A 14,108-nucleotide genomic window follows, 5' to 3' on the forward strand; every position below is an offset into this window, starting at 1 on the left:
GATTCTCTCTCTCTCTCTCTCTCTCTCTGCCCATCCCCCACCTGAGTGAATACTCTCTTCTCTATCAAAATAAATAAATAAACTCAAAAAAAAACCGAAGTAGGTCAACGAAATGAATCAGATATTGTTGCCACTTCACAAATTTAAAGCTTTATGATGATATATTATTGGCAGGCAAGCACGCACAAAGGGTCATCTTAGCAATTAGAATAAGGACTAATTCTATCTTAGCTACAACCATCTCCACATCTCTACCCCCATTTTGTTTAAAAAGACATGGTGGCACATATTTTCATATATGTACTCTGAGGATGCCACTAAAGCCTGGTCAAAATAAAGGTCTGGTAGGTGGTGCCTGGGCGGCTCAGTTGGTTAAGCATCCAACTTCGGCTCAGGTCATGGCCTCGTGGTTCGTGAGTTCGAGCCCCACACATCGGGCTCTGTGCTGACAGCTCGGAGCATGGAGCCTGCTTCGGATTCTGTGTGTCTCTCTCTCTGCCCCTCCCCAGCTCTGTCTGTCTGTCTCTCTCTCTCTAAAATAAATAAACATTTTAAAAAAAATGTATAAGATGAAGCAGAAAAGACCCTCCCCGAGTCATTCATAAATGAAATGGGGCTCACTGCATTATTCCCTGTCTACCCAAAGAGACACATATCCAGAGGAGGAATGGCATCTGGCATCCTTTTTGTTTAAAGATTATTCACTAGGCGAGTTCCTTTTACCTGAACTATCATGCGTACACTTTGACCAGAGAATATAGTCCCTCTCCTGGTTCCCAAGAGTCAGGGTGATCCCGCTGGAGCAGCAGACGGGGGTCAGGGCGAGCAGCTTGGCCGCAGAAACAGAGTAACAGTCTCTCTCCTTCACGGCCCACCTCTGACTCAGCATCATGTGGTTGCAAGGGATCAGATACCTGTAACGACAACACGGCCGCATTCAGTGTCTGCCACATCCACTCCCATCGGGACTCGTCATGGCCCGAGGTGGACGCATGATGCATCCTCTCCCCACTCTCGAGCCAGCCATCCTACCAGCCCCGGGGCTCACTCGCTTGTGTAAAACCTGCGGAGGGCTTCCTTCTCCTGGCAGAACCACCCCCTTGCAGAGGGCCCTCACGCTGCAACCTTCACGAACTGCCTCCTCTCTCACCGGGTCCGCTATCGCTCTGCCTCCATGTCTGCACCCACGGTAACCCTCGCTAGGAATGTGCTCCCCGTTCCCTGCCTCACCGATGTCTTGTCATCCTGCAAGGTCCAGCTTCAGTGTCACCCTCTCTGGGAAGGCTTCCGGGGCTTCCTGCTCCAAGACAGAGCTACTCCCGCCCTCCACTACACTCATCGCCCTCTCCTAAAGCACGGGTACCTAGACTCACAATTATTTCAGCGTCTCAGAACACTCGGACACTCAGTACAACGTGCTACCAGAGCAGGGGCCTTCTTTAACAGTGTGGTTTCATAGTCCCAGAAACTCTGGCTCGTAGTGGATGCTGAATGACTGCAGCCGCACGAAAAGGCAAAGACCCACTCCACAGTGCAAACCCCCTCTCGTACTCTCGTGGTTGACCCTGAGAAAATATGGCGGCGAAAGGTATTCTGGTCACCAGTTCCAACATGGGAGCTGGGGACAGGGAGAAGGGGTGTCCCAACACCAACAAGCCAGCAAGGCTCTAGGCACCAGCAGGGTGTCCTTCAATTCAACTCAATTCTGACTGTATCTACCTGGAGATAGCATCCACAGGTGAAGGGTTCAGTCCTACATGACTGTCGCCCACGTACACACACTTCAGATGACCATCGCAGGCCAAGGTTATCACCTGTGCTTCTGACTAACCTGCTATAAATGGGAGGTTCCAACAACCTCCTTGGATATCAAATAATACACTGCAGTGGCTCACCGAACTCAGAACAACATTTTACTTCCTGGATCACCAGTTTATTACAAAAGGATATAACTGGGGAACAGTCAGATGGTGGAGATGCATAGGGCAGGGTGTGGGGGAAGGGCGCAGACCTTCCATGCTCTCTCCAAGGGTATTGATCTCCCCACATCTCTGTGTGTTCAACAACCTGGAAGGTTTCTGAACCCGGTCCTTTTGGATTTTTATGGAGGCTCTATTACAGAGACACGGTTGATTAAGTCACTGGCTGTTGGTGACTGATTTAACCCAGGAGGTCAGGGGAGTAGGACCAAGAGTTGTAAGTAACCGTCTAATCACATGGTTGGGTCTCCTGGCAACCAGCCTCCATCCCCAGGTTTGGGTCATGGAGTGGCCTTAGCAACATAACAAACACATCTTTGTTCTTCTCAGCATGTAGGAAATTCCAAGGGTTTTAGGAGGTCTGTGCCAGACACAGGACAGGACAGGGACCAAATATGTATTTCTTTTATAAATCACAACTTCACAGTGGCCAAGGCCTCACCAAGGAACACTAGGCCCCACTGCACACAAAATGCTTTCCGTGGGTGATCAAAAATACCTGAGTATCACTATGAATCTAGAGATAAGAAAATCTGGGCAATCAGTTCTGACACTCTGGGAGCACATCCACGGGCTCCCCCGCCGCACCAACGTTCCTTCAACCGCTCCCCCCCCTCACCGGGGGGCGGCGGCGGGGCCAAAAAAACTGTTCCTTTAAACAAAGACGGAAAAAAACGGGATGGAGGCAGCATTCCAGAGCCAGAGCCAAGTGTCACTCGTACACAGGGGCCAATTCCCGAAGACCTGAGCCATGATCTTCAATAAACCAGAATGTTTTTGTTTCTGTTTTTTGCTTTTGAGAAAGAGGCAGTACAGAAGAAAACAAGCTATGATGAAGGATTCGGTGAAAAAGATAGAAGTACAACTTTCAGGGTGTGTCTGGAGGCCTGAGAACAACTAAGCTGTGTCTCCCACTTCCTGTTGATCCAAATGAGGAAGGTACGTTTACATCAATGACTGACCAACGGCAAGAGCCTGAGTCAAGGAGGAAAAAAGACTGAATTCTTTTCATGGTGCTTTACATGAAAGATCTTAATAACTTTCACAGTGTGAAACAAGTTTGCCACTTAGCCCTCCCATTCCCAAAAGAACCACCACACCATTCTTCAAGTACTCTGCCAGAGGCTCCTAGTCTCTTCTCCCCCACACCCACGGGCATATAATCCACACACTCCTGAAGCCTAAACTTGGAATCACCGAGATCCAGACATTCCCCGCAGGTCTGATGTGGTGGCATCGACTTTCATAAATTCGAGTGTATGAATATCAAAGGTCATAAAAACAAAAAGGAAAGAGAGGAGGACAATATGGGCAAGGTGACAGGTCTGTTCTAATTCTTGGCCCAGCTCTGGGGTCTTGATGCGAGCACTAGCGGAGAAGAAACAGAAGTTGTAGGTTGCGGCACCAGGATGGCTCAGTCAGTTAAGCTTCTGACTTCATCTCAGGTCATCATCTCACAGTTTGTGAGTTCGAGCCCTGCGTCAGGCTCTGTGCTGACAGCTCAGAGCCTGGAGCCTGCTTCGTATTTCCTCTGTCTCTCTCTCTCTCTCTGTGTCTCTCTGTCTCTCTCAAAAATAAACAAACATTTTAAAAAAGAAGCTGTAGGTAGCAAAATGAAGGAGGTCTTTTCACAAGGATCTCTGTGAGCAGAGATGCTTTGGTGACAGACAATGATGCAGAGGAGAGAGGCTTTCTCCCACTTGTCTACACAGGGCACAGCTCTGGCCCTGAGGGCACAAGGGAAGGCAGTGCTGGGCCAGCACCTCAGCACCTCTGCGCTCTCAGGTGGGGACCAGGCAGGGGCAGAGGGAGACGGCACCAACCAAAGGGGCCTCACCAGGCACTGCTGTGGCAACTGTGGTGGTGGACACACTTGCTTGTGACCATGGGTTAAGACCCCTCCCTAAGGCCAAGTTCTTAGTTGACAGGTGAAGGCCAGAAGACCCAGGAAAACATCGTGTGGTTGTTGAGATGGACTGTTCTCATCTCACTGGCTGGTGAGGCCTAGGGAAACTCGTATCACATAGGATTTATTATCTCCTTATTTTGATCATTAATTATTTAAGAAAGAAACTGCTTCAATGCTTTGATACACTGCAGGAACTTGATGACTGCTTACAGCTCCAACCAAGCATATTTCATGATCTAAGTTGATATACATAGATTTCTGCTCTTTGTTTGAAGTGTTTTTTAGAAAGGGAACAGTGGATCAAACCTAATAAAGCTATTTATCAAATATCACCAGTGGGTAGCTGGAAATTATATTAGAATAAAGAGTAATTGGGAATTTGCAACTTTGCAAACACATATTTTCAGCAGAAACTAAGAATTTTCTTCTGAGTAAATCAAATAAACAGATTCCCTATAGGCTGAAGCAGAGGTTTTATCAAATCGAAAAGGGGGGCGGGGCTGGGTGGCTCAGTCAGTGAAGTGTCTGACTCCTGATTTCAGCTCAGGTCATGATCTCGCAGGACATGAGTCTGAGCTCTGCTTTGGGCTCTGTGCTGACAGCCCAGAGCCTGCTTGGGATTCTCTCTCTCTCCCTCTCTCTCTGCCCCTCCCCGCTGTGCGTTCTCAAAATAAAGAAAGTTAAAAAAAAAATTGGAAATGGGGAGTGAGTTCACATAAATAACCCCTCCCTCGTATTCACAGTGCTTCCACAGCACCTCTGAAATGAAGGATCATCCCAGAGGGAAGAGTGGGAAAACCATGCGTTGACCCTCTGTCTTCCCATCCCTTACAGGGAAAGATTAGGAACAGAATGAATGTCAGAAGCTGCCCTAATGTCAAATATCAAAATGAAGTGGCTGTCGATAAGAGAAAAATCACTCCAGAATTTGTCCTCAAACCATCTTTTCATTTATACTACACATACTTTGTCTGGAGGCTTTTATTTAAATTCAAAAGCAGTAAAAATAACCAGAAACTAAGAAATATCTGATTTTAGAGATCCAGATTACTCAAAGCCGTCCTACAACACAGCAGGGGGAAAAAATGGTATCGTCCATATTGTCCTCTCTTTTTTTCCTTATTTCCCCAACCTTCGCACCCCTTGGCCCACTGTCCCTCTCCCTGGCTCTCACTCGTTGAAGTGAAGCATCGTTGCGTCTGAAACAGTTCAGTGACAGCCAATCAATAACAAAGCGCACACATTGCCTACTGCTACGCTGACAACACGAGCGAAACAAAGCAGTACAATGAAGTAGGTAAGGTGTTTCTATGAGATGACAAGAACCTCAATAACGCACCGAGAGGCAAAAATCTACAAAGCAACATCAGTAAATTTCAAAAAGATTGTTTTCCAAAGACATTCTGACTGTACTTTTCCTAGCCATCTCCCCCTAGGCTGGCTTGCCTTTTTTTTCCCCCCTGCTCTCCTCCAGACACCTAGCTCCCATGCAGGATGGAAATGTTCCTGAAGTGGACACACAGCAACGCACTTTGCTCTCCGAGCAAAACATCCTCTAACTGAACACAAGAGGCAACGCAATTCAAGAACCTGACGATGGACCAGCACTTCCGGAAAAAATGCCCCAACCAGAATATTCAGAAACGGCATTCAGGGTAGTAAGCAATTAAATTTTGCCTAAACTGGCAAGTGCCAGGAATATGGGGGTGATCTGTCACCTCACTGCTTATCAGCATTTCCTGCCTGCCTCTGGCCTATTCTATGTCACATCCATGCAGGCGGACAGTTTCTCCTTGGTTTTCTGCTCACTAAAATAGCCTCTCTTTTGGGGGTACCTTATTTCAAGTTATGGCTCCCGATTATTATGCTAACCATAAGAAATATATCACTTATGAATGGATTATCACTTTGCAATATCAGTATTTAGTAGTATTTGGATTGCAACAAAAATGGACATATAGTTATTATTTATCACATAACAAATAAGTTCAATTCGGTGGACTCACATAATCTCGACTGCTCTACTGCCTCTCAGCCCCGCACGTTTATCATGTGCGTTCGAACCACTATAGTGGCAATAACAAAAAGGACAGATTATAAATCTGTGTTTTATGTCCCTGAAGACAAAGTTTAAATGACTAGAAGAATAAGGATTTTGCATTGTCTTTGCTTTTGTACAGATTCTAAATCAGAAAAGACAACGTTTTCATTAGTTTAGGATGTATTTTCCAGGAAATTCTCCTCCCTTCAAGTTGTGTAGTATGTTACAGCGTTTCAAAAACACTTTTCAGATAGCCCCACACTTGATTCTCCCAAACATCTTAGTATGAGCTAGAAATTCCAAAAATAGAATAGGTCAAGTCAGCAGTTCACTCTCCTTCTAATGGGATCTGTTACATTTTATCAATTTAACCACCGTCATTCACAGCCTTGTTTTCATAATTTTAATCTCTTTACCTCTTTCTGCTGCAAATGTAGTAACTTCTTCCATTCTATCTCCTAGTTCACTAATTCTTTCCCTCTTAATCTGTGCCCCACATGCTATTTACCCAAACCCCTGATTTTTCATTGTAATAATTACAGCTTTTACTTCTAAGAGTTCTGACTGGTTCTTGAAATCTGTCTCTCATTTTTGCATGATCACAAAAACACCATTTCTTTAACAGAAAATAACAAGTGTTGGCAAGGATGTGGAGAAACTGGAGCCCTCGTGCGCTGTTGGTGGGCATGTAAAATGGTGCAGCTATTATGCAAAACAGTAAAAAACTTAAAATAGAGTTACCATGTGATCCAGCCATCCCACTTCTGGGTATATCACCCACAAGAATTGAAAGCAGGGTGTTGAAGAGAGGTATCTGTACTCCTATGCTCCTAGAAGCATTATTCACAACAGCCAAAAAGCGGAAGCAACCCAAAACGTCCATCACCAGACATATGGAGAAACACAATGTGGTATATATAAACAGTGGGATATTATTCAGTCCTAAAAAGGAAGGAAATCCTGACACATGCAACAACATGAAGACAAAATGAAAAGTGATAAAGTTCAGGCACCAAAAAAGGGTATGATTCCACCTAAGGGAGGTATCTAGAGAGCAGTCAAATTCAGAGAGTCAGAAAGTAGGAGTGTGGCGGGGCGCCTGGGTGGCGCAGTCGGTTAAGCGTCCGACTTCAGCCAGGTCACGATCTTGCGGTCCGTGAGTTCGAGTCCTGCATCGGGCTCTGGTCTGATGGCTCGGAGCCTGGAGCCTGCTTCCGATTCTGTGTCTCCCTCTCTCTCTGCCCCTCCCCCGTTCATGCTCTGTCTCTCTCTCTGTCTCAGAAATAAATAAATGTTAAAAAAAAATTAAAAAAAAAGAAAGTGGGAGAGTGGCTTCCTGAGGCCGGAGGAGGGAGACATGGTGAATTAGTGTTTAGCGGGACACAGTGTTCCTGTTGCAAGGTGGAAACATTTCTGGAGCTGGATAGCAGCAATGGCTGCACCACAATGTGAATGTATTTAATACCACTCATTGAACTGTATGGTTGCGATGGCAAATTTTATATTCTGTGTATGTTATGACAAATATAATTTAAAATGGGGGGGGGGGGACCTGGCAGTTCAGAGGGCGGAGACCAGGAAGCTGAGGGTTCCCGCGAGTCTGCTGCGTACCTGACTTCCGTGTATATTCTCCATTCGCTCATGGATTCCCCCAGGCAATGAGGTAGAATTCGAAATAAATTGGGGCGCCTGGGTGGCTCAGTCCACTGAGCGTCTAACTCTTGATTTTCACTCAGGTCATGGTCCCAGGGTCATAGGATCAAGCCCCACGTCCAAGCTCCACACTGAGCATGAAGCCCACTTGGGGGGTGGGGTCTCCCCTTCTCTCTCTCCCCCCCCCTCCCCCCCCCCCCCCCCCCCCCCCCGCTGCCCCTCTCACACTCTCTCTCTGAAAAAAAAGAAAAAGAAAATATTACATAAAGGGCAACTATCATTATTGTATTATCGCCATCATCCTCATTAAAGAAACAAGGAAAATGCTTGGGCTCAGAGAGCCTAAGACCAGGTAGTTACGTGGGATTTGGCTTCCATCACCCTATTCAGAATCTTCGACGTGTGCCCTTCAGGCATTTTGCTGGGAAACGATTAGCCCTGACTTGGATATGGAAATATCTCAACCAGGAGCCAAATTCTCCCCCTTCACATGGCACGTGACTGGGTCTCAAAAGCAGCTAACACGATCTCTGAGGGCCGTGTTTAGCACAAGGAGCACCGCACCGCATCCCGCGTAGACCAAAGGTGATGGAGGAGTTGTCCCCAGCTGGGCCACATGTGATGAGGTGGCTCAGAGGGGAAAGGCTCTGCACATCCCTAGCAGGGCCAGGCTTCCAGGGAGGCTGAAAAAGACAGCTGCATTTCATGCCCCCAGCGAAGCAGCCTTTAGGAATTTGACACTTAAATATAATCAGGTTTTACCGTGGTGGGAAGCAAAGTGTGGTTTGGGGCAGTAAGAAAGGCTTTAACAAGTTGCTCTGAGGGATTCCGTTCAGGCCTTGCTAATGCATCTGTCACGTCAGCAGACACCTAACGGGAGGCTGAAGCAATCCTTTTAGGATGGGATGTTCTACTCAAAATATTCTAGCCAGACTACCCAGGCTCTCTCTTCGTGATCAGATTTGTTCTTTGCCAGTGCCTTAAGATTAGTGACTGATGACCTAATCTAAACCTCTAGAAAGTCCAAAAACTCTTTTTAAAGTAAGAGAATTAATAAGTGATCTACTTCCCCACGAAATGATAACTCTGTGAGGCCTCCACCATGATGTCACCATCCCACCTCTTCCAGCCTGGGTTTGGCTTTGGTTTTTTTATCGCTCCCATTTGCAGATAAACCAGTGACCACTGGTTCTCAAAATCAGCCATGCATCAGAACCCCCTGGAGAGTTAGTTAGAACACAGCTTGCCAGGCCCCACCCACCCCCTGAGTCAGCACATCTGGGAAAAGACCAAGAATCTGCATTTCTAACCTGTTCCTGGGTGAAGCCTCTTGTTCCCTGACCACTTCGCCACGCCCTTACTTGTCCACAGCTACCACGCTGGAAATGCTAACGCAGCCACTTGGAATGTCCTCTTCTCGTAATTCTATTCACATTGTATCAAAACCCCACTGGTGACCAGAGGTGGTCCAAGTCTCCTCCTCTTCCCCTGTCCTAGGCTGCTTCTCCCACTATTCCCAAGGAGGAGGTCACACAAAGGGTCAGAACGTCCTCAAAGGAATCAAAGGAAGGAGGAGGCAGGAAGGCGTGCCAGATGACCCTGGCTGACTTGTTCCTTTTTGTTTCCATACCCCGAGAGGGGAGTGTGGGAGCACAAAGCCTAGCCACCCCCTCCCCTCCCTTCACAAAGCAGATGCTTCCCTTGGGGACCCCCACAGGAGAGGCAGAGTTGGGCCAAGGCGGGATTAGGTGTTCCTGAGTCCCCTGCCAAATGACCACATTAACAGCATCCTAACAGCAGTTCACTTTGACTCCTGACACCTGCCTTCAAATACTAGCCAATTCCCCAAACCTTTCTCACCTGTCCCTCCGAAGGTCCTACCTGCTCCACCTTGTTTAGAAGTCCTTTTCAATCCCTCTACCCCATGCCCTACCCTCTTCTGAACTGTACACGGAAAGTACTCATTAAATATTTACTGAATTGAATTGAAACATACTTATGGGTCAGAGAGAGCACGCTGTAGGTGTAACATTAGGAAAGCAAGAGTCATAAAAATTATATATCAATAGCATTTCATATTTGGAAAAGTTGTTTCCAGTAACACAGGCCTCTAAAGTGTACTTCAGGAGAAAGACATTCAGCCGCAGAACAGGAAAGCCTTCATAGTCTGAAAATTTCCAAACATCCTATCTGTTATTTCCAGGAACATATTTATAATACAATGTATTTAGCCCCGTAAATACTCTTAATAGGAAAACTAAAATTAACCTTGGGAAATGATACAGAAATTAGATTGATATTCCTGATCATTTTTTCCCTTAGAAGCATGGCTCCTACATGGCTTATATGACCCAAAGAAAAATATAATAGCAATAGTACATATTGAGTTTTTCTTTAAAGAGAACAAAAGAGGGCAACTCACCTTAGAACTAGCTGTAACATCACATCTTCACAATGTAAACCGATGAGAGTTCTAAACAATGCCAGGGACACCACACAGAGCTGGGAAGCAAAAAACACACATTCTATTTCAGATATTGGAAGAATAGCTCTACTCCCCACAGATGGAAAATAAATCAGAATTACAAAATAAAATGGCCTCTTTTTTTAGCAGCTTTGATAAAAACATGCTGCTTCCCGAGAGAATGTGTGTTAAGGCTTTTAGTTCTCCTACAGGATTTGATTAGAAAGCCTATGTCTAGGGGTGCCTGGGTGGCTTAGTCAGTTAAGCGTCCGACTTCGGCTCAGGTCATGATCTCACAGTTCGTGAGTTCGAGCCCCGTGTCGGGCTCTGTGCTGACAGCTCAGAGCCTGGAGCCTGCTTCACATTCTGTGTCTCCCTCTCTCTCTGCCCCTTCCCTGCTCATGCTCTGTCTCTCTCTGTCTCAAAAATAAATAAACATTTAAGAAAGCCTATGTCTAGAATGATGCCATAATGCAGAATGACCCTCCTACAAAATGCCTGTGCTCTTATTTCCAACTTTTAAAGATCCACATAAACGTGCTCCTACAACTCCCCAACACACATACACACACACACACACGCGCGCACGCGCATGCGCACGCACACACACGATCTCCTGCTTGGCATTTATTTTCCCAAGTTATTTTCAAATATGACATTGGTTATTTACAAGACAGGGCTAACAGAAAATTGCAGGTACCCTGGCCAGCTCCCCAACTAGAATGTTTAGCCCCATGCCTCAGCTCCTTTGGGCTTGTCTCTTGGCTTTGGGGCAAACATTCTCCTTGGTTCCATTTTCAGTAGTGCCGAGAGTATGATAATATAGTCTTCTAAGAAGTTCATTCAAAACCAAGAATTCTTTTGATCTCTAATTTCCAAAAAGGAAGGGTAAATAGCCAAATAGGGAAGATACCTACAGGTGAATTATAAAATCATTGTACCCTTTTGAGAGTAAGCTTTCATCATTTCATCAGAGCACTTAAGTAATTTTTTGCACCAGGGAGTAATTCCTAGTCTGTGTTCTAGATAGGACGGACCTAAAACCTGGTCAATGAAATCCATAATGGTGTCATAATAATAATAGCTACAAGAAACAGCAGGGGAGGGGGGATTAGAGAAAAAATATTCATCATTAATCCCCAAAACAAACTCTCCTGAAATTTGTTCTGAGTTATAAAGTCCCTTCCTCTGGGGTTCACCTTACCCGAAATGGGGTGTTGATTCGGCTTGTGAGAGTATCTAGGATGTGGACATTCTCGTGCTGGTGCAACAGGATAAAACGGAGGAAGATCTCGAGTAATGCTGGCTCGGAGATACTACGCAGGAAAAGGTCCAGATATGCAGTTGTGGTCATGACCTCCTCCACAGTCACCTGGGACCAACGACAGAGTGAGCACAGGTGAGCATCCTCTCGATGCTGTGATACATGCTTTCCCAAAGGCCCCTGGCCTCACCGTAGTGACCCCATCAAGGCAAGGACATGCCAACCACGAGAACACGCTTCAGAGCTTCATCTGAAGCCTATAACCTATTCACATCCCACAATACCACATGCTGCTTCCGCCCTTTAATTCAGTAACGGAAAAGCAAGGACATAAAAAAGCAATTCAAGTGTTCTGACAACTCTAATCATCAAATGCAGTTCAAATACCATAAAGATTTTAGTGTGTAACCACAAAGGGGGGGGGGGATAGATAATGTAAAGTATCTACATGGTCAATAAAGGATTAATTAGAAAGCTCAATATAACTGTTTCATCATTAGTCATCCAATAAATATTTATTAGACTTGCTATGTACCAGGAGCTAGAACCATAAGAACACATTTTCTGTCCAGGAAGATGGGTGTGTGTATGCATGTATATATGTAAGAGGTACAGATACAAAGTAATGCAGATGTTCAGGTATGTTCCTGGAAAGTTGCAAGTCAAATTTTTATAACTGCATAATATACGTAAAGTGTTATTTATAAAGTGCTATAAGAATTTACCACTTATAAAGTAACCGACTTTTTTTTTTAATAATACAAATTAGTATTTTCTACGTGGTGTGATTATCCCAAGCAGTAGAATGTCTGTCTTTCAGGGAATATAAAACTCTCAGGAGTCAAGTTTTTCAAAGTGCTGAGGACTTGGTGCTTAAAGCATTCAAATTTTAATTTTAAGCATTTTGATAGGGAATATCTTAAGAACTCGGATAGATTTCTTTGTCTTCCTAAAAAGCAAAGTACAACATCTCTTGATGAACAGGGGTCATCAATTGTCTGACTGACTGTAGAACAGAAATACCCAAACTGGGATGCATGGAAATCACGAGGGAAACAGTTCCAAACTTCAGATTCCAGCTCTATCCCCTAGAAATCTCAGCAATCTCCCCTGCCATGAGTCTAATGCACCTGCGCTAAACAGATGGGGATGCTTTTTGAGTGGTTACATCTTTCTCTTTTCCAGTTTTTCATTTCTTTCTTCCTTTCTTCCAAAGTATTAACTGTCACTTTATGATATTGTTGTTGGTCATTCCTTTTATAATACACTCTTCTCCTTGTAATGTTCTGTCTTCAAAATCAGTTTAGAAACCAGATCAGCAAATCTGGTATCTGAGTATAGATAGGCCCCATGTGGATGCATCTGTACATAAAGGCTTAAACTGTTTTCATATATTTTCTTGGTCCTTAGTTATATTCCAGACAGAGGAGTCCAAGTGGATAAGATAAAGCCAAATCAGTTTTGTCTATTTTCCTTATTCCAAGCAAGGCATGCCTATACAGTACACTTGAACTCACCCTCTCAGGATCTGTTGACAAGTGGCCCAGCAGAACCCTGAGTGGCATGAGCTCGGCGTGCAACAGAGTGCAAACGCCGTCCCCCTCCAGCTCAGCGCCAGTGCTCTGAGCCCTCAAAACATTCCACACACCACTGTGTCATCTGACCAACTTGAAAGGGCTCTCTGTGGCCCAAATATAACAAAACAAACAGGTGAGCCTCAACCACTCAGCAAATAAATTACCTTGAGAAGAGTGCTTCTCATGGGCTGTCCCTGGTCCTGAAATAAACTGCTTCTATCCCTGTGTTTTTTTGGTGTTCTCCAGTCCCAAGCTCATAGCACTCTTAACACTGTCCTGGAACACATGCTATGTCTTTTTTATTACTCCAGTGCAATGTACAGAGTTGGGCACATAGAAGGTACTGAATATAACATTTCCTGAATAAACAACAGCCCCCAAGGTCCTAGTGATTTACATTTGCCAGAGTTGAGCTTAATTTTTAATTCTTCCCTCTTCTCTGAATGTGTTCTGAGGGCCCCAGAGAATGGGGACATTTTTAATAAAAACCTATGAAATAACTGATGTCACCAAGTATACTTATGGGGGAATGATTCACACCACCACCGAACGTGGAGCTCCATTAGCTCACCCCATTCCACTGCCACAATCTCGGGGTCCGTTAGCAGAAACTTAATTCAAAATCACTGGGCAGAAGTCTAATTCCCTAATGATCTGGATCACTAGAAAAACGCACAACCAGACATTTCAAACAGGCCATGCATGCATGCAATTTCTGCAATACTGTATTTTCAGCCCTCCTTACTGAGCACTGCTGAGCTGACATGTCCTGCACAATTCCAGGAGCTGCCTTTGCACCAATAATGCACCATCAGCTTTTCCCCCCTTAAGTTACACATGACCTTAATAAGCTCAAAAGCACAGCAATAAACCCTTTAGAACAGAAGTCTCAGTCTTTGGGGGCTCACATGAAAGCAGGGCATTAAGCATCTATTGTTTACTACTCTTAGGCTGGATAAATGAAAGATTTTATTATTTTTTTTTCTTTTCTTAGCAATCAAAGCTGTCATTTATAAGCTAAGAGGATTTAAGAAAACACTTGGAGGGGCAGCATTTACATAACATGGTATAAATATTAAAAACCCAATTCTATTAAGCATCAAGTTGTAACCTCTTTATAAATCGAGGTCACACTCACCTTAAACTAATACCCAAGCCAAGAAAATCTGGTTCCCTTCTCTGTCTCTTCCCTCCTCCATATTCACAGAGCCCTCAGAAGAC

At 44.9% G+C, this 14,108-nt stretch overlaps 1 protein-coding gene across 4 annotated transcripts in view; it reads right to left on the minus strand.

Annotated features, from left to right (window-relative positions):
• Positions 1-14,108, minus strand: part of FHIP1A (FHF complex subunit HOOK interacting protein 1A) — a 247,738-nt gene that overhangs the window by 18,769 nt on the left and 214,861 nt on the right. For all 4 annotated transcript variants that reach the window (XM_040472446.1, XM_040472424.1, XM_040472431.1 and 1 more), the window contains 3 exons: positions 11,251-11,418; positions 10,005-10,084; positions 724-914 (listed from right to left, as the gene is read on the minus strand). In XM_040472446.1, coding sequence (XP_040328380.1) covers positions 724-914; positions 10,005-10,084; positions 11,251-11,418 — 439 coding nt within the window. The remainder of the gene's footprint in view (positions 1-723; positions 915-10,004; positions 10,085-11,250; positions 11,419-14,108) is intronic.

This window comes from Herpailurus yagouaroundi, unplaced genomic scaffold, assembly GCF_014898765.1.
Source record: "Herpailurus yagouaroundi ecotype Mexico unplaced genomic scaffold, PumYag 28, whole genome shotgun sequence".
NCBI classification, from domain to species: Eukaryota; Metazoa; Chordata; class Mammalia; order Carnivora; family Felidae; genus Herpailurus; species Herpailurus yagouaroundi.